Source organism: Hemitrygon akajei, unplaced genomic scaffold, assembly GCF_048418815.1.
Source record: "Hemitrygon akajei unplaced genomic scaffold, sHemAka1.3 Scf000053, whole genome shotgun sequence".
Classification (NCBI taxonomy): Eukaryota; Metazoa; Chordata; class Chondrichthyes; order Myliobatiformes; family Dasyatidae; genus Hemitrygon; species Hemitrygon akajei.
Window position 1 is genome coordinate 4,731,576 of NW_027331939.1, and position 26,063 is coordinate 4,757,638.

At 44.5% G+C, this 26,063-nt stretch overlaps 2 protein-coding genes across 3 annotated transcripts in view; one reads left to right on the forward strand and one right to left on the reverse strand.

Annotated features, from left to right (window-relative positions):
- Positions 1-26,063, forward strand: part of LOC140721274 (uncharacterized) — a 349,814-nt gene that overhangs the window by 304,295 nt on the left and 19,456 nt on the right. The gene's annotated exons all lie outside the window — the stretch shown is intronic.
- On the reverse strand, positions 1,244-24,859 carry LOC140721277 (uncharacterized). 2 transcript variants are annotated; one of them, XM_073036131.1, is made up of 3 exons: positions 24,718-24,859; positions 22,882-23,028; positions 1,244-3,301 (listed from the first exon to the last, which is right to left on the reverse strand). In XM_073036131.1, exon 3 carries the CDS (start codon positions 2,899-2,901, stop codon positions 1,678-1,680), a length of 1,224 nt encoding a protein of 407 aa, XP_072892232.1. In that variant the 5' UTR covers positions 2,902-3,301; positions 22,882-23,028; positions 24,718-24,859; the 3' UTR covers positions 1,244-1,677. The 2 variants fall into 2 exon arrangements, with proteins under 2 accessions (XP_072892232.1, XP_072892231.1); XM_073036130.1 differs by having other exon boundaries at positions 22,882-23,032.

A 26,063-nucleotide genomic window follows, 5' to 3' on the forward strand; every position in this document is an offset into this window, starting at 1 on the left:
TTTACTTTCAGGAAACAGCTCCAACTCCTCCACTTTAAATACACCCTCAGATACATAATGTTCAGCTATTACACTCTGCATCTGTGCCCTCCTTATTGTCAATTTCACCTTAGCAAGTATTAACGTTTTAGCAATACTCAACAACTCAATCCTTCTGGTGTCCTCTAATGCCTGAGAGGTTCACACTTCCAGATATCTATCAACATCCATTGCTGCTGGTTTTCCACACACAAATAAATCAAAAGGGATTTCCCCAATGAAATCGATAATAAATCAATCCTTAAATTTGTTCATATCCCAGACGCAGGTCCCATTTTGTTACAAACCATAATGATTTAGAAACGAACCAGCAGCAACAGACTACGCCCAGTGGCCACACATTTTAATTCCACATCCCATTCCCATTCTGATATGTCTATCCATGGCCTCCTCTACTGTCAAAATTAATCCAAACTCAGGTTGGAGGAACAACACCTTATATACCAGCTGGGTAGCCTCCAACCTGATGGGATGAACATTGACTTCTCTAACTTCCGTTAATGCCCCTCTTCCCCTTCTTACCCCATCACTGACATATTTAATTGCCTATTTTCCATGTCCCTCTGGTGCTTCCCCTCCACCTTTCTTTCTCCCGAGGCCTCCTGTCCCATGACCCTTTCCCATCTCCAGCTCTGTATCACTTTCGCCAATCACCTTTCCAGCTCTTAGCTTCATCCCAACCCCTCCGGTCTTCTCCTATCATTTCGCATTTCCCCTCCCCCCACTACTTTCAAATCTCTTACTATCTTTCCTTTCAGTTAGTCCTGACGAAGGGTCTCAGCCTGAAACGTCAACAGTTCGTCTCCTTATAGATGCTGCCTGACCTGTGTTCCACCAGCATTTTGTGTGTGTTGTTTGAATTTCCAGCATCTGCAGATTTCCTCGTGAGTGTTATGTGTATAAATGTGTATAGATATAACTCCCAAACTATTGAGCTCGGGGGAAACAAGGCTTGGAGTCTTGAGATGGTAAAGTATGAAAGTTCAGTTCAACCACAGAATAGGTGATGAGAGAGAGATATTTGTAATCCAGGGTAAATATTGAGAGAAGGCAATTATGTTGTATTCCACAGGTTCCATGGTGGTAAAACGAGACAACAGTCACTGTAGATTTTATCTGTCATCCTTCCAAATCCACATACTAATTATCACCCGAAGTGACTTGTCATAATTGGTATTGTCTTAATGAATTACCACACCACAGCCAGGCAATGGTTAACACTTAAGTGGTCTCCACAGGATACGCCAAATCAGATCCACTCCTATGGATCAAATGAGGTGACAACCACGCATTCGATGTACGGTGAATCGATAATTAGCCCACCCTTGTGGGCAAAGGAAAGTTCCAAACAGTGACCCTTGGCCACTAGTTCCCTGGTTTCGATTCTTCCATTTTTCCTCCTTTGTCTCCGTCTGACTCTGAGTGTCTGTGTCCTCGGTTAAAACTAAACAAGCTGCACACGATGAAAACAAGCTGTAAGTCAGACTGATTTGCCTTCTTAATCTCTCTCTCTCTCTCTCTTAAAATGACAGTCCACAGCAAACAAAACCTAGGGATTCATAACAATGGCTACTCCCCATTGTGAGCTGACAGGTGTGCCAGTAGGTGGGATGACTGAGTGAATCCTTTCCCACATTCTCAGCAGGTGAACAGCCTCTCTCTAGTGTGAACTCGCTGGTGTCTCTGTAGGGTGAATGACTGAGTGAATCCCTTCCCACAGACTGAGCAGGTGAATGGCCTCTCCCCAGTGTGAACTCGCTGATGTACCAGTAGGGTAGATGGCTGAGTGAATCCCTTCCCACAGACTGAGCAGGTGAATGGCTTCTCCCTAGTGTGAACTCGCTGATGTACCAGTAGGGTGAATGACCGAGTGAATCCTTTCCCACAGACTGAGCAGGTGAATAGCTTCTCCCCAGTGTGAACTCGCTGGTGTCTCTGTAGGTGGGATAACTGAGTGAATCCCTTCCCACATTCTGAGCAGGTGAACGGCCTCTCCCCAGTGTGAACTCGCAGGTGATTCTGTAGGTGGGACGTATGAGTGAATCCCTTCCCACAGACTGAGCAGGTGAACGGCTTCTCCCCAGTGTAAACTCGCTGGTGTCTCTGTAGGTTAGCTAACCGAGTGAATCCCTTCCCACAGACTGAGCAGGTGAACGGCCTCTCCCCAGTGTGAACACGCTGGTGACTGTGTAGGTGAGATGAATGAGTGAATCTCTTCCCACAGACTGAGCAGGTGAACGGCTTCTCTCCAGTGTGAACTCGCTGATGACTCCGTAAGTCAGATGACCAAGTGAATCCTTTCCCACAGACTGAGCAGGTGAACGGCCTCTCCCCAGTGTGAACTCGCTGATGACTCTGTAGGGTGGAAGAGTCAGCGTATCTCTTCCCACATTCTGAGCAGGTGAATGGCTTCTCCCCAGTGTGAACTCGCTGATGTCTCTGTAGGCTGGATAAATTAGTGAATCGCTTCCCACAGACTGAGCAGGTGAATGGCTTCTCCCCAGAGTGATCTCGCTGATGTCTCTGTAGGCTGGATAAATTAGTGAATCTCTTCCCACAGACTGAGCAGGTGAACGGCTTCTCTCCAGTGTGAACTTGCTGATGTACCAGTAGGGCAGATGACTGAGTAAATCCTTTCCCACAGACTGAGCAGGTGAATGGCTTCTCCCCAGTGTGAGTTCGCTGGTGTCTCTGTAGGGTGGATGAGAAAGTGAATCTCTTCCCACATTCTGAGCAGGTGAACGCTTTTTCCCCGGTGTGAACTCGCTGATGACTCTGTAGTTGGGATAAATAAGTGAATCCCTTCCCACAGACTGAGCAGGTGAATGGCTTCTCCCCAGTGTGAACCCGCTGGTGAGCCATTAGGTCAGATGACTGAGTGAATCCTTCCCCACAAATTCAGCAGGTGACCAGCCTCTGCCCAGAGTGGTGTGAACTGACTGGTGTGTCCACAGGTGGGAAGACCGACTGAACCCCTTCTCACACACAGAACAGATGAATGGCCTTGCCCAGTGTGAACTTGCTGATGTACCTTCAATTGTGATAACCGAGTGAATCCATTCGCACTGTCTGAGCAGGTGAACGGCCTTTCTCCTGTGTAAAATGCCGGGCTTGCTAGTTGGTCAGATGATAGAGTGAATCCCTCCCCACTGTCTGAGCAAGAAGGATCCTTTGCTCCACTTCTTAAATATCTAGACAGAGACAACAAAACTGGCGTGGTGTGTTTGAGCTTCCTGGAGACGAATTCCTTCTCATTTTTAACCTGTAAAAAGATTTACAAAATCCATCAATGGGTGTAGGACAACATTTCAGATGAGATCACTTGAGTTGCCAAGGTTTGATCTGGTATCACACTGTCACAGTGAGGTTCAACGAAAGTTGGACAGAGAAATCATCTCTTTACTGGGCAGAGTGCTGGTATCTGGAATGACCATCAATTCCCTGATGCTCTTCCTGTTTCTATAAGAATGGGGCATTTCTGCCATCTCCTGGCTCAGTTTGACTCTCTCCATTGGTATTATTCCCTGTTCCCACTGAGCTGCATGGGTTCCTCGCCCCACAGTAACTGAAACACTCTCACACAAATAGTTTTTCTTGACGTGCAGCTGGGATCTTCTTTTATGTATTATTAACTTAAAGTGCCACTGTTTTAACGCCATATAAAAAATTCCTGCTGAAATGACTGGTTGGTTCACACAGCTGTCAAAAGGGGTTAGAGTGAATTTTTGTATTATTTCAAGTTCTTGTCACAATCATAGAAAATTTCAACACAGAAACAGGCCCTTTGGGACATCCAGTTTGTGCTGAACTATTTAAACAGCCCACTCCCACACCTCTACCATCCAGGTACCAACATAAACCTCTTAAATGTTGAAATCGAGCTCGCATGCACCACTTGTGCTAGCTGCTCATTCCACTGCTGGATAACCGTCTGTGTGAAGAAGTTTCCCCTCATGTTCCCCTTAACATTTCACCTTTCACCCTTAACCCATGGCCTCTGGTTGTCGTCCCATCCAATCTTCATGGAAAAAGCCAGCTTGCATTAACACTATCTGTGCCTCTCTATCACAATCAAATCTCCCCTCAATCTTCTGCATTCCAAGGAATAAAGTGCTGATTTGTTCAAGCTTTCCTTATAACCCAAGTCCTCCAGACATGGCAACATCCTTGTGAATTTTCTCTGAAATCTCTGAACTTCTTTTACATCTTTCCTGTAGGTAGGTGACCAAATCTGCACACAATACTCCAAGTTAGGCCTCACCAATGTCTTCTAGAAGTCAACATAACATCCATCTATTGTTATCAGTACTTTGGTTCATGAAGGGCAATGGGCTGAAATCATTCTTTCCATCCCTATCTACCACTTTCAGTGAATTAAGGACTTGTATTCCCAGGTCCCTTTCTTCCACAACACTCCTCTGTGCCCGACCAGTCACTGTGAAAGACCTCCCTTGGTAGGTCATACCAAAGTGCAACAACTCACACTGGTCTGCATTAAGTTCCATTTTCCATTTCTAAAACCATTTTCCCACCTGGTCCAGATCACACTGCAAGCCATGATAGTCTTCTCGCAGTCCGCTAAACCCCCAGCCTTGTCATCCACAAATTTGCTGATCCAGTTAACCACACTATCATCCAGATTACTGATATACATGGCAAACAACAACAGATCCAGCACTGATCCCTGTGGCTACCACTAGACACAGGCCTCCAGTCAGAGAGGCAACCATCTGCTACCACACTCTGGCTTCTCCCAAAGACAGTGTCTCATCCAATTTACTATCTCATCTTGAATGCTGAGTGACTGAACCTTCTTGACCAACCTCCCATATGAGACTTTGTCAAGTGCCTTGCTAAAGTCCATGTAGACAACATCCACTGCCTTGCATTCATCCACTTTCCTGATAACTTCCTCGAGAGACTCTATAAGATTGGCTAGAGCCATGCTGTCTATCCTTTATCAGTCCACACCTATCCAAATACTTACAGTATATACTTGGTTCCTACACCCACATTCCAACAACTTTCCCAGTTCTGATGTCAAGCTCACCAATTTATAATTTCCTAGTTTATTTTTACAGCCTTTCTTGAACAGCAGAACAACATTGTCTGTCCTCCAATCCTCCAGTACCTCACCCGTCACTAACGATGATTTAAATATCTGTGCTAAGGCCCCAATAATTTCTGCACTTGTCTTCCGCAGGGTCATAGTGAACAACATGTCAGGCCCTGGGGATTGATCCACACTGATTTGCCTGACAGCAAACACCTCCACCTCTGTAATCTGTACAGGGTCCATGAAGTTGATGTGGCTTTGCCTCACTTCTATAGACTCTGTGTTCATCTCCTGAGTAAATACGGATGCAAAAAAAATCTCCCCAAGTCTATGTTATCCCTTCATATGGACTACCATTCTGATCTTCCAGAGAATTAATTTTTTCCCTTGCAATCTTTTTGCTCTTAACATATCTGCAGAATCCCTGACAATGCTCCTTCACCTTGTCTGGTGGGGTAACCTCATGCCTTCTTTTATTTCTTTCATAAGTGTTCACTTGAATTTCCTGTATTTCATAAGTACCTCATTTGTTCCTATCTGCCTGTACCTGGTATGCACCTCCTTTTTATTGATCTGGGAGAGGAAAGCCAAAGGGGTGATAGAGCTGCATGCTGGGAGGTGGGGGTAAGGGGGGTTAAACTAAAGTTGCAGGGGGAATGGGAGCCTGAATAACAGAACAGATAGTGGAGGGGTTGTGGAGACAGATGTTGTTCAGGCCTCAGACAAAGTCAGGAATGAAAAAGTTGAGCATGGTGCAGTGAATATGCTGAGCCCTGTATATTTCAATACAAGGAGCAGTGTAGGAAAGGTGGATGTGTTCAGGGCATGGATCAACACCTGGAATCAACACTAGGATCTGGCAACTGTGGACTGGGACGGGCTGCTTTATGGCAAAGGTGGGCTTGGAAAATGGGAGGCCTTCAAAGTGAAATTTTGAAAGCGGTATCAGAGCGGGTATGTCAGAATAAAAGGTAAAGATAGAAACTGTAGGGAAACTTAGATTGCAAGAGATATTGAGACCCTGGTAAAGCACAAAATGGAATTGCATAACAGGGATAGGCAGTCAGTTTCTTATGGAGTAGAAGAAATGCAAGAGAACACATAAGAAATAAATCAGGATGGCTAAAAGATGGCATGAGGTTGCTGTCACAGAAAAGGTGAAGGATAATCCTCAGGGATTCTAGTGATAGATTAAGAGCAAAGGGATTGCAAGGCACAAAGTTGGTCCTCTGGAAGACCGGAATGGCAATCCACGTGTGGAAACAAAGCAGATGGGGGACATCTTAAATATTTTTCCATCTCTATTTACTCAGGAGATGGACAAAGGGTCTATGGAAGTGTGGAAAAGCGGCATTAACCATTTCAACCCTGGGAAAATAAAAAAACACTACTCTGGCCACTCACACGCTCAATACCCCTCATCATTTTATACACCAAAAAATGTCTCTAAATATAAACAAGGAAATTATACATTGCACAATCTACTTTCCACGATTCAGTACATTTACACGGACAGGTGTGTAAAAAGGGCCCAACGAATATCAGGGTCAAACAGGCCCAATTCACCACAACCACAAACTGTTCCTGCTGCTACCATCCAGGAAACGGTACCACAGCAAAAGGAGCAACAGGCTCCGGGACATCATCTTCCACCAGGCCATCAGACTGATTAATTCATGCTGATACAATTGCATTTCGATGTTATATTGACTGTCCTATGTGCAAACTATCTATTATAAATTACTATAAATTACACATTGCACATTTAGATGATGTAAGGTAAATATTTCTACTCATCATGTTTATGAAGTATGTATCTAATAAAGTCAATTCAATTCACCCTCTCCACTATCTGTTGTCATTCTGGCTCCCATTCCCCCTACAACTTATTTTAACCACATCACCCCCTCCCCTGCTCACTACCACTAGCAAGCCTTACCACTAGGATATTCGTCCCCTCTTGTTCTGTTCCTCTAACTAACGAATCCCCTATCAGCCTTTTGACTTTCCTCTGCCCGGTAATTCCCCTAACAGCTACTAAAGTTGTCCACCTGTTGTTGTGTGAAATGGCCACAAGAGTACTCTGCGATGGATATTTAACCTCATTCCCCTTCCTGACTCTCACCCAGTTTCCTGTGTCCTACACCTTGGGAGTAACTCACTTCTCTTCATGTCATATCTATCACCCCCTCCAACTGCTGGATGATCTGGAATTCACCCATTTCAAGTTGCAGCTCATTGAAGTGCAGGGTTACAAGCTGCACATCTTGTAGGTGAGGGCATCAGGGACACTGGAGGTCTCCCCTCCTTCCCTCCAATACCCCTCTAATTTGTAATAATCTCCCCTCTAATTTGTAATAACCAGTGTGCAGATAAATCTTGTACTGTGCATTTTTTACCCAGAGACAATATGTGCACAGTGACACACTAGCAAATCACGGTCAATAGGAACTTTGATCTCCTCTGGGTTCGATCCAGTTTATCTGCACTCTCACACAACCTACGTAGCAGGCCTGTAACGGGTAATGAAGGATTTTCTCACCAAAACTTTTGCACATTGTCCATATGTGGTTTCCTTGGTAAATTATGCTTTAAAAAGTCAGATTTCCAAATATCACTCCACTTCTTCCCACTTGCAAATTCTCCAGCAACTTTTGCATCACCACAATGCACGCAGGCATCACCAGTTTCTGTATTCTACATAAATATTCCCCCTGAACCCTCCCCCAATGACTGACGGTGGTGAACTCAGTGAATGAAATCCCAATGAATATGAAGGGAAAGGCAGTTCTCTGTCTCACTGGAGTCTGGCACATTTGTGATGTTAAAGCTACTTGTTGCCCAGGACAAAGGTGTTTGATATCATTACGTACCCAGAGAGAATGGGACAAAACATGTTCTCACCGGTAGAAAAGTCCAGAGCAAAAGGAGGTAGAGGAAGCAACACACACAAAATACTGGAGGAGCTCAGCAGGCCAGGCAGCATCTACGGAAAAGAGTACTAATGCCGATTTTGTCAACTGCTGATGTAAAAGATTTTGTTCCCTTTCTCCGAGTTCCTAATCCTTGCATTTAGATAGCTGGAGCTCAGCTCTGTCTGAGAGATCCATCGGTTCCCATTCCCTCATCAACCGGAAGCTCCCCGGGGCCCGTGTACGGATCGTGGGGCTGAGAGAGAGGGAAGAGGGCAGGACTATCCCGGGTTTGCTGGTCACAGTGACCGGATTTCACAGGAATTATCCCGAAGTTGGTATTTAAGATAAAAACAAAGAGAAACACTCTTACCTGCAACCGACATTTTCAAGGCCTTCTGTGTACTGCGCGTATGCGTGAAACTCAGGGACGTCTTCAGCCTGATGCCTGCGCATTTCATCGGTGCTTCAGCGCCGGCAAAATTCTTAATGCATGGCCTTATGGGTAATCACGGTGCCATTAAACATTTCTGCAAGCACCGGTCCAATGTCCATATCTCATTTTTTAAATCATGTGTATAGAAAAAATCTGCAGCTGTTTTAACGCAGAAAGCGGCTCCCATAAGCAATATACTCAATATCAACGTGTATCTAATGCCAAAGTAAAATGCAGATATAAAACACAGGAGATTCTGCAGTTGCTGGAAATACAGAGACTCACACACACAAAACGCTAGAGGAACTCTGCAATTCAGAGAGCAACTAAGCAGCGGAGTACACGCTAGGCATGCTGAAGGGGCTCGGCCTAAACGTTTTCTATTTATTCCTCTCCAAAATTTCTGCCTGATCTGTTGATTTCCACCTGTGTTTTGCAGAAATTAACCACCTTTTTTTTCGATCAACCAGTTTCCAAATGCTTCTAATCTTTCACTTTTGACCACATCCTGCTGGTCTTATTCGTCTTCCTCCTCTGGAACCCATCTTTCTCTGGAGCCCCTGACTCAGGCTGGCAAATCTTCGGTTTCTGACTCTGCACCATCGAAGATTCACTCGCTAGTCTGCTGTCAGACTTTAGAGGTGCACTGTGTTACGAGACCGTAGGTTCGTTTACTGTGAGTGTCGCTTTAAGTGCCTGAGTGAGGCGGGACTGTGATGTCAGACACAAGGAGAGAGAGAGAGAGAGAGAACGTCAAAACCACAGTCAGCTCATCGTCTTATTCACCCTGGAGAAAATCATGCAGGTGAATAAGATGATGAGAGACATTGGTCGTATGGATAGCCAGAGGCTTTTTCCCCAGGGCTGAAACAGCTAACATGAGGGGGAGTAGGTTTAAGCTGCTTGGAAGTAGGTACAGAGGAGATGTCAGAGCTAAGTTTTTTAAGCAAGGAGTGGTGTGTGTGTGGAATGCACTGCCAGTGACGGTGGTAGAGGCGGATACAATAGGGTCTTTTAAGAGACTCTCAGATAGGTACATGGTGCTTAGGAAAATAGGTGGCTATGTGGTAGAGTAATTCTAAGCAGCTTCTAGAGTAAGATACATGGTCGGCACAGCAATGTGGGACAAAGCATCTGTAATGTGTTGTGCATTTATATGTTTCCATGAAATTCATGGGAAATCTCCTATCCCACGGAGTGGTGACTATTTGCAACCTGTCATCTCAGGGAGAGTGAGAGGGGAATGACAGGGAGAGATTTTGATAAGCTGATATGGAACAGAAACATGGGCAGGAACCAGATGGGCTGAGTGGCCTTTCTAGTGTACATTGTGAGTGTGGTAGAGACAGTAAGTACCTGAGACACGGGATTTGATACAGAACTGATTTATCTTTCACAGATCCACAATATTAAACACCAGTCTAGTTTAAGGCTAACATCAGCAGAACAGACTCCTCCAATGCTCAGTGACCAGGGTTCAGTCCTGGGTGCGATGAGCAGCCGCAAGAACTGCAGAACCTGACAGTAACAGTCCCTCATGAACCTGCAGCTGCCTTCAGTCACTGTGATGGCTAAACTTTTAACACAGAGATGATTTGAACTTGCTCCCTGATGTAGGAGCACTCAGACTGAAGATGTAGGGGAGAAGGAAAAAAAAGAGATAATAAAGTTGTTTAGGGATAAACAGAGAGGAGGAGGTGGAAAGTTTCTTGAATGCATCTATTTTAATGCTAGGAGCATTGTAAGAAAGGTGGATGAGCTTAGAGTATGGATTGATAACTGGAAATATGATATTGTATCTATTAGTGAAACATGGTTGCAGGAGGGGTGTGATTGGCAACTAAATATTCCTGGATTTCGTTGCTTCTGGTGTGATAGAATCAGAAGGGCAAGAGGGGGAGGTATTGCAATGCTTGTCCGAGAAAATATTACAGCGGTGCTTTGAAAGGATAGATTACAGGGCTCATTTAGGGAGCCTATTTGGGTGGAATTGAGGAATGGGGAAGGTATAGTAACACCTATAGGGGTGTATTATAAACCACCTAATTGGGAGCAAGAACTGAAAGAGCAAATTTGTAAGGAGATAGCAGATATTTGTAGTAAGCACATGATTGTGGGAGATTTTAATTTTCCACACATAGAAACATAGAAAATAGGTGCAGGAGTAGGCCATTAGTCCATTCAAGCCTGCACCGCCATTCAGTATGATCATGGCTGATCATCCAACTCAGAACCTTGTACCTGCTTTCTCTCCATACCCCTGATCCCTTTAGCCACAAGGGCCATATCTAACTCCCTCTTAAATATAGCCAATGAACTGGCCTCAACTGTTTCCTGTAGCAGAGAATTCCACAGATTCACCACTCTCAGTGTGAAGAAGTTTTTCCTCATCTTGGCCCTAAAAGGCTTCCCCTTTATCCTTAAACTGTGACCCCTCGTTATGGACTCCCCCAACATCGGAAACAATCTTCCTGCATCTAGCCTGTCCAATCCCTTTAAAATTTTATACGTTTCAATAAGATACCCCCTCAATCTTCTAAATTCCAGTGAGTATAAGCCTAGTCGATCCTAGTTCATCCATGCAATCTTTAAATGAGTCTTACTTCAGTGGTTGGTAAGTTGATGGAGAAGATCCTGAGAGACAGGATTTATGAATATTTGGAAGGGTATAATATGATTAGGAGTAGTCAGCATGGCTTTGTCAAGGGCAGGTCGTACCTTACAAGCCTGATTGAATTTTTTTAGGATGTTACTAAACACATTGATGAAGGAAGAACAGTAGATGTAGTGTATATGGATTTCAGCAAGGCATTTGATAAGGTAACCCATGCAAGGCTTATTGAGAAAGTAAGGAGGCATGGGATCCAAGGGCACATTGCTTTGTGCATCCAGAACTGGCTTGCCCACAGAAGGCAAAGAGTGGTTGTAGATGGGTCATATTCTGCATGGAGGTTGGTGACCAGTGGTGTGCCTCAGGGATCTGTTCTGGGACCCTTACTCTTCATGATTTTTATAAATGACCCGGATAAGGAAGTGCAGGGACAGGTTAGAAAGTTTGCTGATGACACAAAGGTTGGAGGTGTTGTGGATAGTGTGGAGGGCTGTCAGAGGTTACAACGGGACATTGATAGGATGCAAAACTGGGCTGAGAAGTGGCAGATGGAGTTCAACCCAGGTAAGTGTGAGGTGGTTCATTTTGGTAGATCAAATATGATGGCAGAATATAGTATTAATAATAAGACTCTTGGCAGTGTGGAGGATCAGAGGGATCTTGGGGTCCGAGTCCATAGGACACTCAGCTTTCTCTCATAATCTTTTTTCCCTTTCCTAATTAAGCCCTTTGTCCTCCTCTGCTGGTCTCTGAATTTCTCCCAGTCCTCAGGTGTGCCGCTTTTTTTTTTTGCTAATTTATATGTTTCTTCTTTGGACTTGATACTATCCCTAATTTCCCTTGTCAGCCACGGGTGCACTACCTTCCCTGGTTTATTCTTTTCCAAACTGGGATGAACAATTGTTGTAGTTCATCCATGTGATCTTTAAGTGCTTGCTATTGCATATCCACCGTCAACCCTTTAAGTATCATTTGCCAGTCTATCTTAGCTAATTCACATCTTATACCTTCAAAGTTACCCTTCTTTAAGTTCAGAACCTTTGTTTCTGAATTAACTATGTCACTCTCCATCTTAATGAAGAATTCCACCATATTATGGTCACTCTTACCCAAGGGGCCTCGCACGACAAGATTGCTAACTAACCCTTCCTCATTGCTCAATACCCAATGTAGAATGGCCTGCTCTCTGGTTGGTCCCTCAGCATTCCTATGCAATGGCAAGCATTTAAAGATTGCATGGATGAACTACAACAAGTGTTCACCCCAGTTTGGCAAAAGAATAAACCAAGAAAGGTAGTGTCTGACAAGGGAAATTAGGGATAGTATCAAGTCCAAAGAAGAAACATATAAATTAGCCAGAAAAAGTGGCACACCTGAGGACTGGAGGAAATTCAGTGTCTAGCAGAGGAGGATAATGGGATTAATTAGGAAAGGGAAAAAAGATTATGAGAGACAGCTGGCAGGGAACATAAAAACTTCTTTGGACTTGATTGCCATTGCATATGAATGTTGAGGAACCAACTAGAGAGAAGGCCATTCTATATTGGGTATTGAGCAAAGAGGAAGGGTTAATTAGCAATCTTGTCGTGCGAGGCCCCTTGGGTAAGAGTGACCATAATATGGTGGAATACTTCATTAAGATGGAGAGAAACATACTGTAGATGTCGGATTATAAGCCGCTACTTTTTTCCCACATTTTGAACAGCTTTGAACACTGCGGCCTTTACTACGGTGCGGCTAATGCATGATTTTTTTTCATGCCGCCAAAAACATTTTGCCTCGTAACAGTAGACCAATAAAATTGATGAGTAGTTCACAGAGGTCCAATGAAATTGTACGATAAATCAAGCACACTTTCACAATTAAATTATTGTAAATCTGTCATTTGTACTCACCCTCATCAACATGGAAAACACTCGAAGAAAAGCATTGTGCTGCCTTTATGGCAGTTATTTAGTTTATAATATTTTCGCTTAGTAATTCATTTGTTAGTTAAAGTTAGAAGTGTTTTAACTATATTTGTTTTCTGTACTACATCGCGGGATGCTATGACGTCACACCCGGTTTCGCCGCGTCTTGTGGGAAAAATACCGGTTTGCGATAAACGGGAAGGCGGGGGGCGAGCGGCAGAGCGGCGGAGTCAAAACGCTGCTTTTAAGTTAAAGGCAATCAATAACTTTTCCTGGTAGGCTGCAGTATATATATTTTTTACCAGTCGTTAGGAGATATTGGAATGTTGTTCAGTAAAAAAGTATACGCAACGTATATTTAAAAGTAGCCGCGTTACAGGCACGGTTCGAGAAAAAGCATTTGCAATATGTATTTGTTTATGTTACCATACGGATTTAATTAAAAGTTAAAAAATCCTCACGTGTAATATCTTTCTGTGTAAATATCTCATATTACAACGTGGGACACCTGCGGCCGAAAATCCGGTGCGGCCTAAAATCCGGTGCGGCTTGTACAAGTACAAAATTGATTTTATTTCTAAAATTAGAGCCAGCGGCTTTTAATCAGGTGCGCTCTGTAGTGTGAAATCTACGGTAGTTAATTCAGAAACAACGGTTCTGAACTTAAAGAAGGGTAACTTTGAAGGTATGAGACGTGAATTAGCTAAGATAGACTGGCAAATGATACTTAAAGGGTTGACGGTGGATATGCAATGGCAAGCATTTAAAGATTGCATGGATGAACTACAACAATTGTTCATCCCAGTTTAGCAAAAGAATAAACCAGGGAAGGTAGCGCACCCATGGCTGACAAGGGATAGTATCAAGTCCAAAGAAGAAACATATAAATTAGCAAAAAAATGCGGCGCATCTGAGGACTAGGAGAAATTCAGAGTCCAGCAGAGGAGGACAAAGGACTTAATTAGGAAAGGGAAAAAAGATTATGAGAGAAAGCTGGCAGGGAACATAAAAACTACTGTAAAAGCTTTTATAGATAAGTGAAAAGAAAAAGATTGGTTAAGACAAATATAGGTCCCTTACAGTTAGAAACAGGTGAATTGATCATAGGGATCAAGGATGTGGCAGACCAATTAAATAACTACTTTAGTTCTGCCTTCACTAAGGAGGACATAAATAATCTTCTGGAAATAGTAGAGGACCGAGGGTCTAGTGAGATGGAGGAACTGAGGGAAATACATGTTAGTAGGGAAGTGGTGTTAGGTATATTGAAGGGATTAAAGGCAGATAAATCCCTAGGGCAAGATGGTCTGCATCCTAGAGTGCTTTAGAAAGTAGCCCAAGAAATAGTGGATGCATTAGTGATAATTTTTCAAAACTCCTTAGATTCTGGATTAGTTCCTGAGGATTGGAGGTTGGCTAATGTAACCCCACTTTTTAAAAAAAGGAGGGAGAGAGAAACCGTGGAATTATAGACCGATTAGTCTCACATCAGTGGTGGGGAAAATGCTGGAGTCGGTTATCAAAGATGTGATAACAGCACATTTGGAAAGAGGTGAAATCATCGGACAAAGTCAGCATGGATTTGTGAAAGGAAAATCATGTCTGATGAATCTTATAGAATTTTTTGAAGATGTAACTAGTAGAGTGGATAGGGGAGAGCCAGTAGATGTGGTATATTTAGATTTTCAAAAGGCTTTTGACAAGTTCCCACACAGGAGATTAGTGTGTAAACTTAAAGCACACGGTATTGGGGGTATGGTATTGATGAGGATAGAGAATTGGTTGGCAGACAGGAAGCAAAGAATGGGAGTAAACGGGACCTTTTCAGAATGGCAGGCAGTGACTAGTGGGGTACCGCAAGGCTCAGTGCTGGGACCCCAGTTGTTTACAATATATATTAATGATTTAGATGAAGAAATTAAATGCAGCATCTTCAAGTTTGCGGATGACACGACGCTGGGCGGTGGTGTTAGCTGTGAGGATGCTAAGAGGATGCAGGGTGACTTGGATAGGTTAGGTGAGTGGGCAAATTCATGGCAGATGCAATTTAATGTGGATAAATATGAGGTTATCCATTTTGGTTGCAAGAACAGGAAAACAGATTATTATCTGAACGGTGGCCGATTAGGAAAAGGGGAGGTGCAACGAGACCTGGGTGTCATTGTACACCAGTCATTGAAGGGAGGCATGCAGGTACAGCAGGCGGTGAAAAAGGTGAAAGGTATGCTGGCATTCATAGCAAAAGGATTTGAGTACAGGAGCAGGGAGGTTCTACTGCAGTTGTACAAGGCCTTGGTGAGACTGCACCTAGTGTGCAGTTTTGGTCCCCTAATCTGAGGAAAGACATTCTTGCCACAGAGGGAGTACAAAGAAGGTTCACCAGATTGATTCCTGGGATGGCAGGACTTTCATATGAAGGAAGACTGGATCGACTAGGTTTATACTCACTGGAATTTAGAAGATTGATGGAGGATCTTATTGAAACGTATAAAATTCTAAAGGGATTGGACAGGCTAGATGCAGGAAGATTGTTTCCGATGGTGGAGAAGTCCAGAACGAGGGGTCACAGTTTAAGGATAAAGGGGAAGACTTTTAGGAGTGAGATGAGGAAAAACTTCTTCACACAGAGAGTGGAGAATCTGTGGAATTCTCTGCCACAGGAAACAGTTGAGGCCAGTTCATTGGCTATAATTAAGAGGGAGTTAGATATGGCCCTTGTGGCAAAAGGGATCAGGGGGTATGGAGAGAAAGCAGGTACAGGGTTCTGAGTTGGATGATCAGCCATGATCATACTGAATGGCGGTGCAGGCTCCAAAGTCTGAATGGCCTACTCCTGCACCTATTTTCTATGTTTCTATCCACTGTCAACCCTTTAAATATCAATCTTAGCTAATTCACGTCTCATTTCTTCAAAGTTGCCCTTCTGTAAGTTCAGAACATTTGGTTCTGAATTAACTATGTCACTCTCCATCTACTTAAGAATTCCACCATATTATGGTCACTCTTACCCAAGGGGCCCTCGCATGACATGATTGCTAACTAACCCTTCCTCGTTTCTCAATACCCAGTCTAGAATGGCCTGCTCTCTAGTAGGTTCCTTGGCATGTTGGTTCAGAAAACCATTCTAAGAAATCCTCTTCCTCAGCACCCTTACCAATTTGGTTCACCCAATCTATATGTAGATTGAAGTCACCCATTATAACTGCTGTTCCTTTTTTGCACGCATTTCTAATTTCCTGTTTAATGCCATCCCCAACTTCACTACTACTGTTAGGTGGCCTGTGCACAAATCCCACCAGCGTTTTATGCCCCTTAGTGTTACGCAGCTCTACCCATATCGATTCCACATCCTCCAGGCTAATGTCCTTCCTTTCTATTGCGTTAATCTCTTCTCTAACCAGCAACGCTATCCCACCTCCTTTTCTTTCCTGTCTATCCCTCCTGAATATTGAATATCCCTGGATATTGAGCTCCTATCCTTGGTCACCCTGGAGCCATGTCTCTGTGATTCCAACTATATCATATTCATTAATAACTATCTGCACATTCAATTCATCCACCTTATTACGAATGCTCCTTACATTGACACACAAAGCCTTCAGGCTTGTTTTTACACCACTCTTAGCCCTGATACAATTATGTTGAAAAGTGGCCCTTTTTGATTTTTGCCCTGGATTTGCCTGCCTGCCACTTTTACTTTTCTCCTTACTACTTTTTCCTTCTGCCCTCATTTTGCACCCCCTCTGTCTCTCTGCACTTGTTCCCATCCCCCTGCCACATTAGTTTCAATCCTCCTGAATAGCAGTAGCAAACGCTCCCCCTAGGACTAGGAGGAGGGACAGCCCTTCAGTGATTCCTGTGTATGCTCCCTGGAAGCCTCAAGAAATGATAGTGATCATGAATCAGGCCCCAGATAGAAAAGAGAAACCAGCACAGTTTGCTCAGTGTGTCCACAGTACTACACAAATGTTTAATGTGACTCCGCAAGATTTATTCGGTCTCTGCTGCATGATTCTCTCAGCTGAGGAGGGGCGGAAATGGAAGGCAGAATTGAGATACCAAACCTATCAGGAGTTACAGGTGGGAAACCATAACCAGAATGAACAGACAGACCAGATTATTCAAGCCTTGGAAAGGGCTCTCCAGCAACCTGTAAACATCACTAAAGTACCTAAATGCAAACCTAAGCCTGGGGAATCGGGACCAGACTATTGGGAGTGATTTGTGGCCTGCTACGGCACCTTCGCAGGAGACCAAGCCTTTAATGATGGGAATCTGTCCCCCCAGTTCAATGCCTTACTGCTCCAATGCTTACCAACTAAGTTAGCCAACATGATTAAAACAAATAATACGGATCGGCCAGACAATGACCGAAATCGAATGCGACGAGCTTTGACATATCATTAGGACCCAACTTTCGAATCTCGATCAACCCTGAAGGGAACTAATATTAAAGGTGAATATGCTCAGTGGGAAGAAGGACGCGAGCGGGCTATATCTGAGGAACAGAAATGGGAACAACAACCCGTTTAGAAACTGACAAGAAGATGCTTCCAACCATGAGTGCCAACCCTCAGGAAGAGCCCAATGTAATATTGCAAGTTGCTGGAAATCCAGTTCCATTTATGACTGATATGAGGGCAACCACAACACTCTCGATCAGGAAATAGTATCGGTAAAGGGATTCCAGCTATCAGACGCTACAATCACTCTGTCAGGCTTCGAAGGCACGGAACGTACGTATTCACGTACCCAGCCACCGCAGGTGGAATTACAGGGGAACCAGTGTGAGGTTTCATTTACAGTCACCACCAGACGGGGGTGTAATCTCGTAGGGAGAGACTTGCTCTGTCCGTTGGAAGTCGAGATTCTATGCACGGACAAGGATATCATGCTGGAACTGCGAACAACTGATAGCTTCCCCTGACCACCCAGTGGTGGGCACTTTATCTGGACTCCAGTACATTTGAACCCCTTCTGCCAGTGGCCAGCTCTCATGTGTCTCTGTGTTATGACCCTACGTGGTGCTCAACTGAGGAAAGCTAATATTATGCACCCCTCGAGGGGCAGAAATTCCCAGTCATGGTGATTGGAGAGGTTAAAGGAAGAGACAGCATTGCATTTCTTACTGAAGTTCCAGATTTCTTTTGGTGACAGACAGGATTGGTGGTTCCCCATACCACCTTCAGGGTTTGCCCTGGGTTCAAGCCAAAGAGCCTAGGGCTCCTTGCCTACACCCTGACGAAACAGGCCTCCAGCACCGAGGGAGACTGGCAAGACTTTGCCGCGGGCCAACTCCGATACTGGAAGGAGTCTCAGGTGAAATCGAGACATCTGGTAAGACATTCTTTTAATAGTGACCGAACCCAAGACGTTGTACCCCATCTCTGGGCAATTTCAGTCCATGAAGTCAGCCCTCCTGTCCGGATCACAGTGAAAGTAAGACAGACTCTCCCATCCATTCTGCAATACCCCCTCTAGCCTGTCCGGATCACAGTGAAAGAAGGACAGACTCTCCCATCCATTCTGCAATACCCCCTCTAGACCGTCCGGATCACTGTGAAAGAAGGACAGACTCTCCCATCCATTCTGCAATACCCCCTCTAGCCTGTCCGGATCACTGTGAAAGAAGGACAGACTCTCCAATCCATTCTGCAAAACACCCTCTAGCCCGTCCGGATCACTGTGAAAGAAGGACAGACTCTCCCATCCATTCTGCAATACCCCCTCTAGACCGTCCGGATCACTGTGAAAGAAGGACAGACTCTCCCATCCATTCTGCAATACCCCCTCTAGCCTGTCCGGATCACTGTGAAAGAAGGACAGACTCTCCAATCCATTCTGCAAAACACCCTCTAGCCCGTCCGGATCACTGTGAAAGAAGGACAGACTCTCCCATCCATTCTGCAATACCCCCTCTAGACCGTCCGGATCACTGTGAAAGAAGGACAGACTCTCCAATCCATTCTGCAAAACACCCTCTAGCCTGTCCGGATCACTGTGAAAGAAGGACAGACTCTCCCATCCATTCTGCAATACCCCCTCTAGACCGTCCGGATCACTGTGAAAGAAGGACAGACTCTCCCATCCATTCTGCAATACCCCCTCTAGCCCGTCCGGATCACTGTGAAAGAAGGACAGACTCTCCCATCCATTCTGCAATACCCCCTCTAGCCTGAGGCAACGTTTTATGAGGATGGAAACTCTTTTGTGGATCGAGCAGGAAAACGATATTCTGACTATGCGATAGTGTTGGGCAGTGAAGTAATTGAACAGGCCTCTTTTGAAGTGGCTGTCTCCGCCCAGAAGGCTGAGCTGTTTGCTCTGACTCGTGCCTGTATACCAGCAACAGACTAAAGTGGGAACGTTTACACAGACTCCCGTTATGCATTTGGAATTGTACATGACTACGGGGCTCTCTGGGAACATGGGGATTCCTGACTTCCTCTGGCCACCCCATTAGTAATGCCACCTTTGTAAACAACTTACTCACCACTCTACAGCTACCTCGAGTTCTGGCTGTTATTAAATGTGCTGCCACACACGCATGTCCGACTGTGTCACTAAACACAATGCTCTAGCAGATCAGACAGTGAAAAGTGCGGCACAATCCTCAGTAGTTGTAGCCTCCTCGCGTTCCCGTCAAGCAACCCTCCATGACTAAAGCAGAACGGGTTTGCAGGACATGTGGGAGGTACGTAATTTTCAGGGGGACGCCTCTGAGGAGGAGCACAAACTGTGGTCCCAGATGGGGGTGCCAGAAAGACCCTGACCTAGGTTTTTGGATCACCCCAGCGGGACAGGTTTGGGTTCCTACACAGCTTTTACCAATATTGGTTGATTATATACATAATTGTACACACCTGGGAAAGGAGGGAATGGTTGGTATCCTGTACCCTGCACACCGGGTACGACTCCCTTGACAGGTGGATCTTTTTCGTGTCTACAAGTTGATTTTATCGAATTGCCTAGAGTACATTGCTATAGATACTGCTTAGTTATTATAGATGTGTTTAGTAGATGGATTGAAGCTATTCCAACTACCATTAATACTGCTGTGACAGTTGTGAAGGTATTATAAAGGGAAATAATTCTTAGTTACAAGCCAGAGATGCTGAGTTCAACATTGGCTCACACTTTATGGTGAAAGTAAATGAAGGGGTATGTAACAAACTAGCTATCAAGCAACAATTCCACTGTGTACACCACCCATGGGCCGCTGGCAGAGTGGAAAGAGCCAATGGCACTCTGAAGAGTAAACTGGCCAGACTAACAGCGGAGACTGGACTCACTTGGTTGAAGGTCTGACCATTAGCCAGATTCCACATGAGGGTTACCCCACAGGGGAAAACAGGGCTGTCACCAGCTGAAATCATTTCTGGACGCCCCATGAGGACACCCTGGGAACAAAGTCTCAGGATTAAAGGCAAAGTGAATAAGAACAAGGAACCTTGGTTCTCGATGGATAATGGAACTCTGATAAAGAACAGAGAGATGTATGACATGTATAAGAAACAGGGAGCAAAGAAGGTACTTGAGGAGTATAAAAAGTGCAAACAAATACTTAAGGAAGAAATCAGGAGGGCTGAAAGAAGACATGAGGTAGCGTTGGCAGTCAAGGTGAAGGATAGTAAGAGCTTCCACAGGTATATTAATAGCAAAAGGATAGTTATGGGATAAAATTGGTCCACTTGAAGTTCAGAGCGGTCGGCTATGTATGGAACCAAAAGAAATTGGGGAGATGTTAAATGGTTTTTTTTGTGTCTGAATTTACTAAGGAAACTGGCATGGAGTCAATGGAAATAAGGCAAACAAGTATTGAGATCATGGAACCTATACAAATAGAAGAGGAGGAGGTGCTTGCTATTTTGAGGTGAGTAGATAATTCTACAGGACCTGACAGGATATTCCCTCGGACCTTGAAGGAGACTAGTGTTGAAATTGCAGGGGCCCTGGCAGATATATTTAAAAGTCGTTATCTACGGGTGTGGTGCCAGAGATTTGGAGGATAGCTCATGTTGTTCTGTTGTTTAAAGCAGACTCCAAAAGTAATCCGGGAAATTATAGGCTGGCAATGTCGGTCATGGGTAAATTATTGGAAGGAGTACTAAGAGATAGGATCGACAATTATTTAGATAGACAGGGACTTATTAGGGAGAGTTAACATGGCTTTGTGCCATGTTTAACAAATATATTAGAGATTTTCGAGGCGGTTACAAGGAAAGTGGATGAAGGCAAGGCAGTGGATGTTGTCTACATGGACTTCAGTAAGGCCTTTGACAAGGTCCCGCATCGGAGGTTAGTTAGGAAGATTCAGTCACTAGGTATACATGGTGAGGTAGTAAATTTGATTGGGAATTGAGAATGGGAGAAGTCAGAGAGTGGTAGTGGAGGCCTGTGACTAGTGGTGTACCACAGGGATCAATGCTGGGTCCATTGTTATTTGTCATCTATATCAATGATCTGGATAATAATTTGGTAAATTGGATCAGCAAATTTGTTGATGATACAAGGATTGGAGGTGTAGTGCACAGTGAAGAAGGTTTTCAAAGCTTGCAGAGGGATCTGAACCAGCTGGAAAAATGGCAGATGGAGTTTAATACAGACAAGTGTGAGGTATTGCACTTTGGAAAGTCAAACCAAGGTAGAACGTACAAGGTAAATGGTAGGGTACTGAGGAGGGCACTAGAAGAGAGGGATCTGGGAATACTGATAGAAAATTCCCTAAAAGTGGCATCACATGTATGCACAGAGTCGACTGTACTTCTTAGAAGGTTGGCGTCATTCAATGTCTGCAGTGAGATGCTGATGATGTTCTATAGGTCAGTTGTTGAGAGCGCCCTCTTCTTTGTGGTGGCGTGTTGGGGAGGAAGCATTAAGAAGAAGGACGCCTCACGTCTTAATAAGCTGATAAGGAGGGCGGGCTCTGTCGTGGGCAAAGTACTGGAGAGTTTAACATCGGTAGCTGAGCGAAGGGCGCTGAGTAGGCTACGGTCAATTATGGAAAACCCTGAACATCCTCTACATAGCACCATCCAGAGACAGAGAAGCAGTTTCAGCGACAGGTTACTGTCGATGCAATGCTCCTCAGACAGGATGAAGAGGTCAATACTCCCCAATGCCATTAGGCTTTACAATTCAACTGCCAGGACTTAAGAACTTTTTTTTTTTTTAAAGCTATTATTAATGCTTTTTGAGTTAGTGATTTAGATGCATATCATATTATTACTGAGTTAAGTATTGTATGTAATGAGTTTTTGCTACAACAAGTGTATGGGACATTGGAAAAAATGTTGAATTTCCCCATGGGGATGAACAAAGTATCTATCTATCTATCTATCTATAGGGTAGTAAAGAGAGCTTTTGCTACATTGGCCTTTATAAATCAAAGTACTGAGTATAAGAGTTGGAATTTAATGGTGAGGTTGTATATTGCATTAGTGAGGGGGAATTTGGAGTACTGTGTGCAGTTTTGGTTACCGAATTACAGGAAAAATATTAATAAGGTCGAAAGAGTGCAGAGAAGGTTTAGAAGGATGTTGCCGGGACTTGAGAAACTGAGTTACAGAGAAAGGTTGAATAGGTTAGGACTTTATTCCCTGGAGCGTAGGAGAATGAGGGGTGATTTGATAGAGATGTATAAAATTATGATGGGTATAGATAGAGTGAATGCAAGCAGGCTTTTTCCACTGAGGCTAGGGGAGAAAAAAAACCAGAAGACATGGGTTAAGGGTGAAGGGTGAAAAGTTTAAAGGGAATATTGGGGGGGGGGGGAGCTTCTTCACAACTGGGTCTGACTGGTACTGGCATAACTGGTTCTTCTGGGCACATTCTGTCTTACTCCCAACTGTTTCCTACCTTCCTTTGTACAGGTATGTAATGTCTAAAGGACCAGTGTATGAGTAAATGAGACTCACCAAACTTTCTCCCGACTGAATCACTGGAATCTCCGAGTCAGATGGGTTCTCTCCAGTTGATGCTCTCAATCCTCGGGCTGGTTCACTTGCTGCTGTTCCCTCGTCTTCAGTCGTGGTTTTTCTTCCAATAAATCTCTCACTGCAGGTCTAACTTTAACATGAAAGATAATGAAGCACGTTAACAATGAAAAGGAGGACCAAACATTTCTGCATAATGTTACTAGGAACAAAACTCACTGAAATTTAAACGTTGGCAAATATAATGATCTCAGTGAACAATCTTTAATTGTCCCTCACACATCACAAAACAATACGGGATTAGAAGCAGCCATCATTCAGTCATGGTAAGACACAAGACACAGGAACAGAATTAGGTGATTCAATCCATCTGGTCTGCTCCACCACTCAACCATTCAATCATAGCTGATTTTTAATCCAACACCATATTCCTGCCTTCCTCCTGTAACCCTGAAGCTACTCAGCAATCATCAGTATATTAACCTTCACAAATAGACCCAAATGGCAGCCTCAAACAAATTCTGCAGCAACAGAGAAGCAGTTTCAGCGACAGGTTACTGTCGATGCAATGCTCCTCAGACAGGATGAAGAGGTCAATACTCCCCAATGCCATTAGGCTTTACAATTCAACTGCCAGGACTTAAGAACTTTTTTTAAAGCTATTATTAATGCTTTTTGAGTTAGTGATTTAGATGCATATCATATTATTACTGAGTTAAGTATTGTATGTAATGAGTTTTTGCTACAACAAGTGTATGGGACATTGGAAAAAATGTTGAATTTCCCCATGGGGATGAATAAAGTATCTATCTATATCAGACATCTTTTGGCCAAAACTTTTTTCTCATCTCAGTTTTAAAGGGAAGCAAGTTTATTCTGAGACAGTGCTGTCCGATCACAGACTCTCTGTCTAATGGAAACATCCTCTCCATGTCCACTGTATCCAGGCTTTTCAGCATTCGGTAAGTTTACTTAACCATACATCCCCCCACCACCCCCACCGTCCCTCTGAACTCCATTGAGCACAGGTCCAGAACCATCAAATGCTCCTCATATATAAATACCATCATTCCTGAGATTATTCATGTGAACCTCATTAGCAACAACTGCACCGGACACATTTCCAGGAATAACAGACAAATGAGTTCCAGGATAATTTACAGGGAAAAAGTTGTGCTTCCTTTACTGTTATACTATCACTCCATTTCCAGGTGAAAACAGGACCATTTCAGGAAATTTGTATTACAGATCCTAGGATACAGATCTTGTCTTGTCTATACTGGACCGACCACCGTCGCTGGACTATAAACGTGCAGGAGTAATGTATGGCTCAGCTCTACTGCGTGGAGCTGAGGCTCGAACCATTCTCCCCCTAGACTTCCCAGTCCCTCGGTAAAGCAGGCAATGAAATCAAAGATCCCCACAACCTGGGACGTTCTCCTTTCTCACCCACCCCAGTCCGGGAGAAGACACAACAGCCATAAAGCTCCAGAACAAATGCGAGAAGCCTCAGGAAACGAGGCGAGTTCGGGGAAGTTAATGAGACTCAGCGGCCAAAATCACACCACGTCACAAAGCGGAGGGCGGGGCGAATCTGCGGCACACAGCCTCACGTGACCTGACGGCGGGACTTCCATTTCAATTCTGTGGAAACAGACAGCCTGGGCTCCTGGTTTGGATCGTTCAATGCAGATTAAGTGAAGTCGACACATTTCTGACGAGCCCAGATAGTTGGGAAACAAATGAATTCCTGGCCCACAGTTCGGGGCTCACGGTCAACATCGGATCTCCCCGCTCGGGATCGGTCTCAATACTCACCGATGGGAAAGTGATATCTTCGGCCCGCAGACAGAGATACCGACGGAAGAGACGAAAGTCTTTCACGAACACACAGCCGACCCACTTCAGCTGTGAGCAGAGAGGAAAACACCGTCCACCCGGAGACTGTGAACATGCGCGAAGAGATTATTACATCATCGGGAGGCGGGGCCTCGGAAACAGACGCCAGATGCTGCCCATCTGCGGTTAAATGGGAGGGGCAAACGGGATCACGTGTCAGGATTGGCGACGCCCCCCCGGCAGAGACTCCAGCTGCTCATTAGATAGATAGATAGATAGATAGATAGATAGATACTTTATTCATCCCCATGGGGAAATTCAACCTTTTTTCCAATGTCCCATACACTTGTTGTAGCAAAAACTAATTACATACAATACTTAACTCAGTAAGAACTAACTCAAAAAGCATTAATAATAGCTTAAAAAAGTTCGTAAGTCCTGGCAGTTGAATTGTAAAAGCCTAATGGCATTGGGGAGTATTGACCTCTTCATCCTGTCTGAGGAGCAATGCATCGATAGTAACCTGTCGTTGAAACTGCTTCTCTGTCTCTGGATGGTGCTATGTAGTGGATGTTCAGGGGTTTTCCATAATTGACCGTAGCCTACTCAGCACCCTTCGCTCAGCCACCGATGTTAAACTCTCCAGTACTTTACCCACGACAGAGCCCCGCCTTCCTTACCCAGCTTATTAAGACGTGAGGCGTCCCTCTTCTTAATGCTTCCTCCCCAACACGCCACCACAAAGAAGAGGGCGCTCTCCACAACCTGACCTATAGAACATCTTCAGCATCTCACTGCAGACATTGAATGACGCCAACCTTCTAAGGAAGTACAGTCGACTCTGTGCCTTCCTGCACAAGGCATCTGTGTTGGCAGTCCAGTCTAGCTTCTCGTCTAACTGTACTCCCAGATACTTGTAGGTCTTAACCTGCTCCACACATTCTCCATTAATGATCACTGGCTCCCAATGAGGCCCTAGATCTCCTAAAGTCCACCACCATCTCCTTGGTCTTGGTGATATTGAGACGCAGGTAGTTTGAGTTGCACCATATCACAAAGTCCTGTATCAGTTTCCTATACCTCCTCCTCCTGTCCATTCCTTACACACACCCCCACTATGGCCGTGTCATCAGCGAACTTCTGCACATGGCAGGACTCCGAATTATATTGGAAGTCTGATGTGTACAGGGTGAACAGGACCGGAGAGAGTACGGTTCCCCTGCGGCGCCTCCTGTGCTTGCTGACCACCGTGTCAGACCTACAGTCTCCCAACCGCACATACTGAGGTCTATCTGTCAAGTAGTCCACTATCCAATCCACCATGT

Excerpts from the sequence above, each read along its gene's own strand:
- LOC140721277 (XM_073036131.1), bottom strand. The coding sequence starts at position 2,901 with ATGGCTCACCAGCGGGTTCACACTGGGGAGAAGCCATTCACCTGCTCA.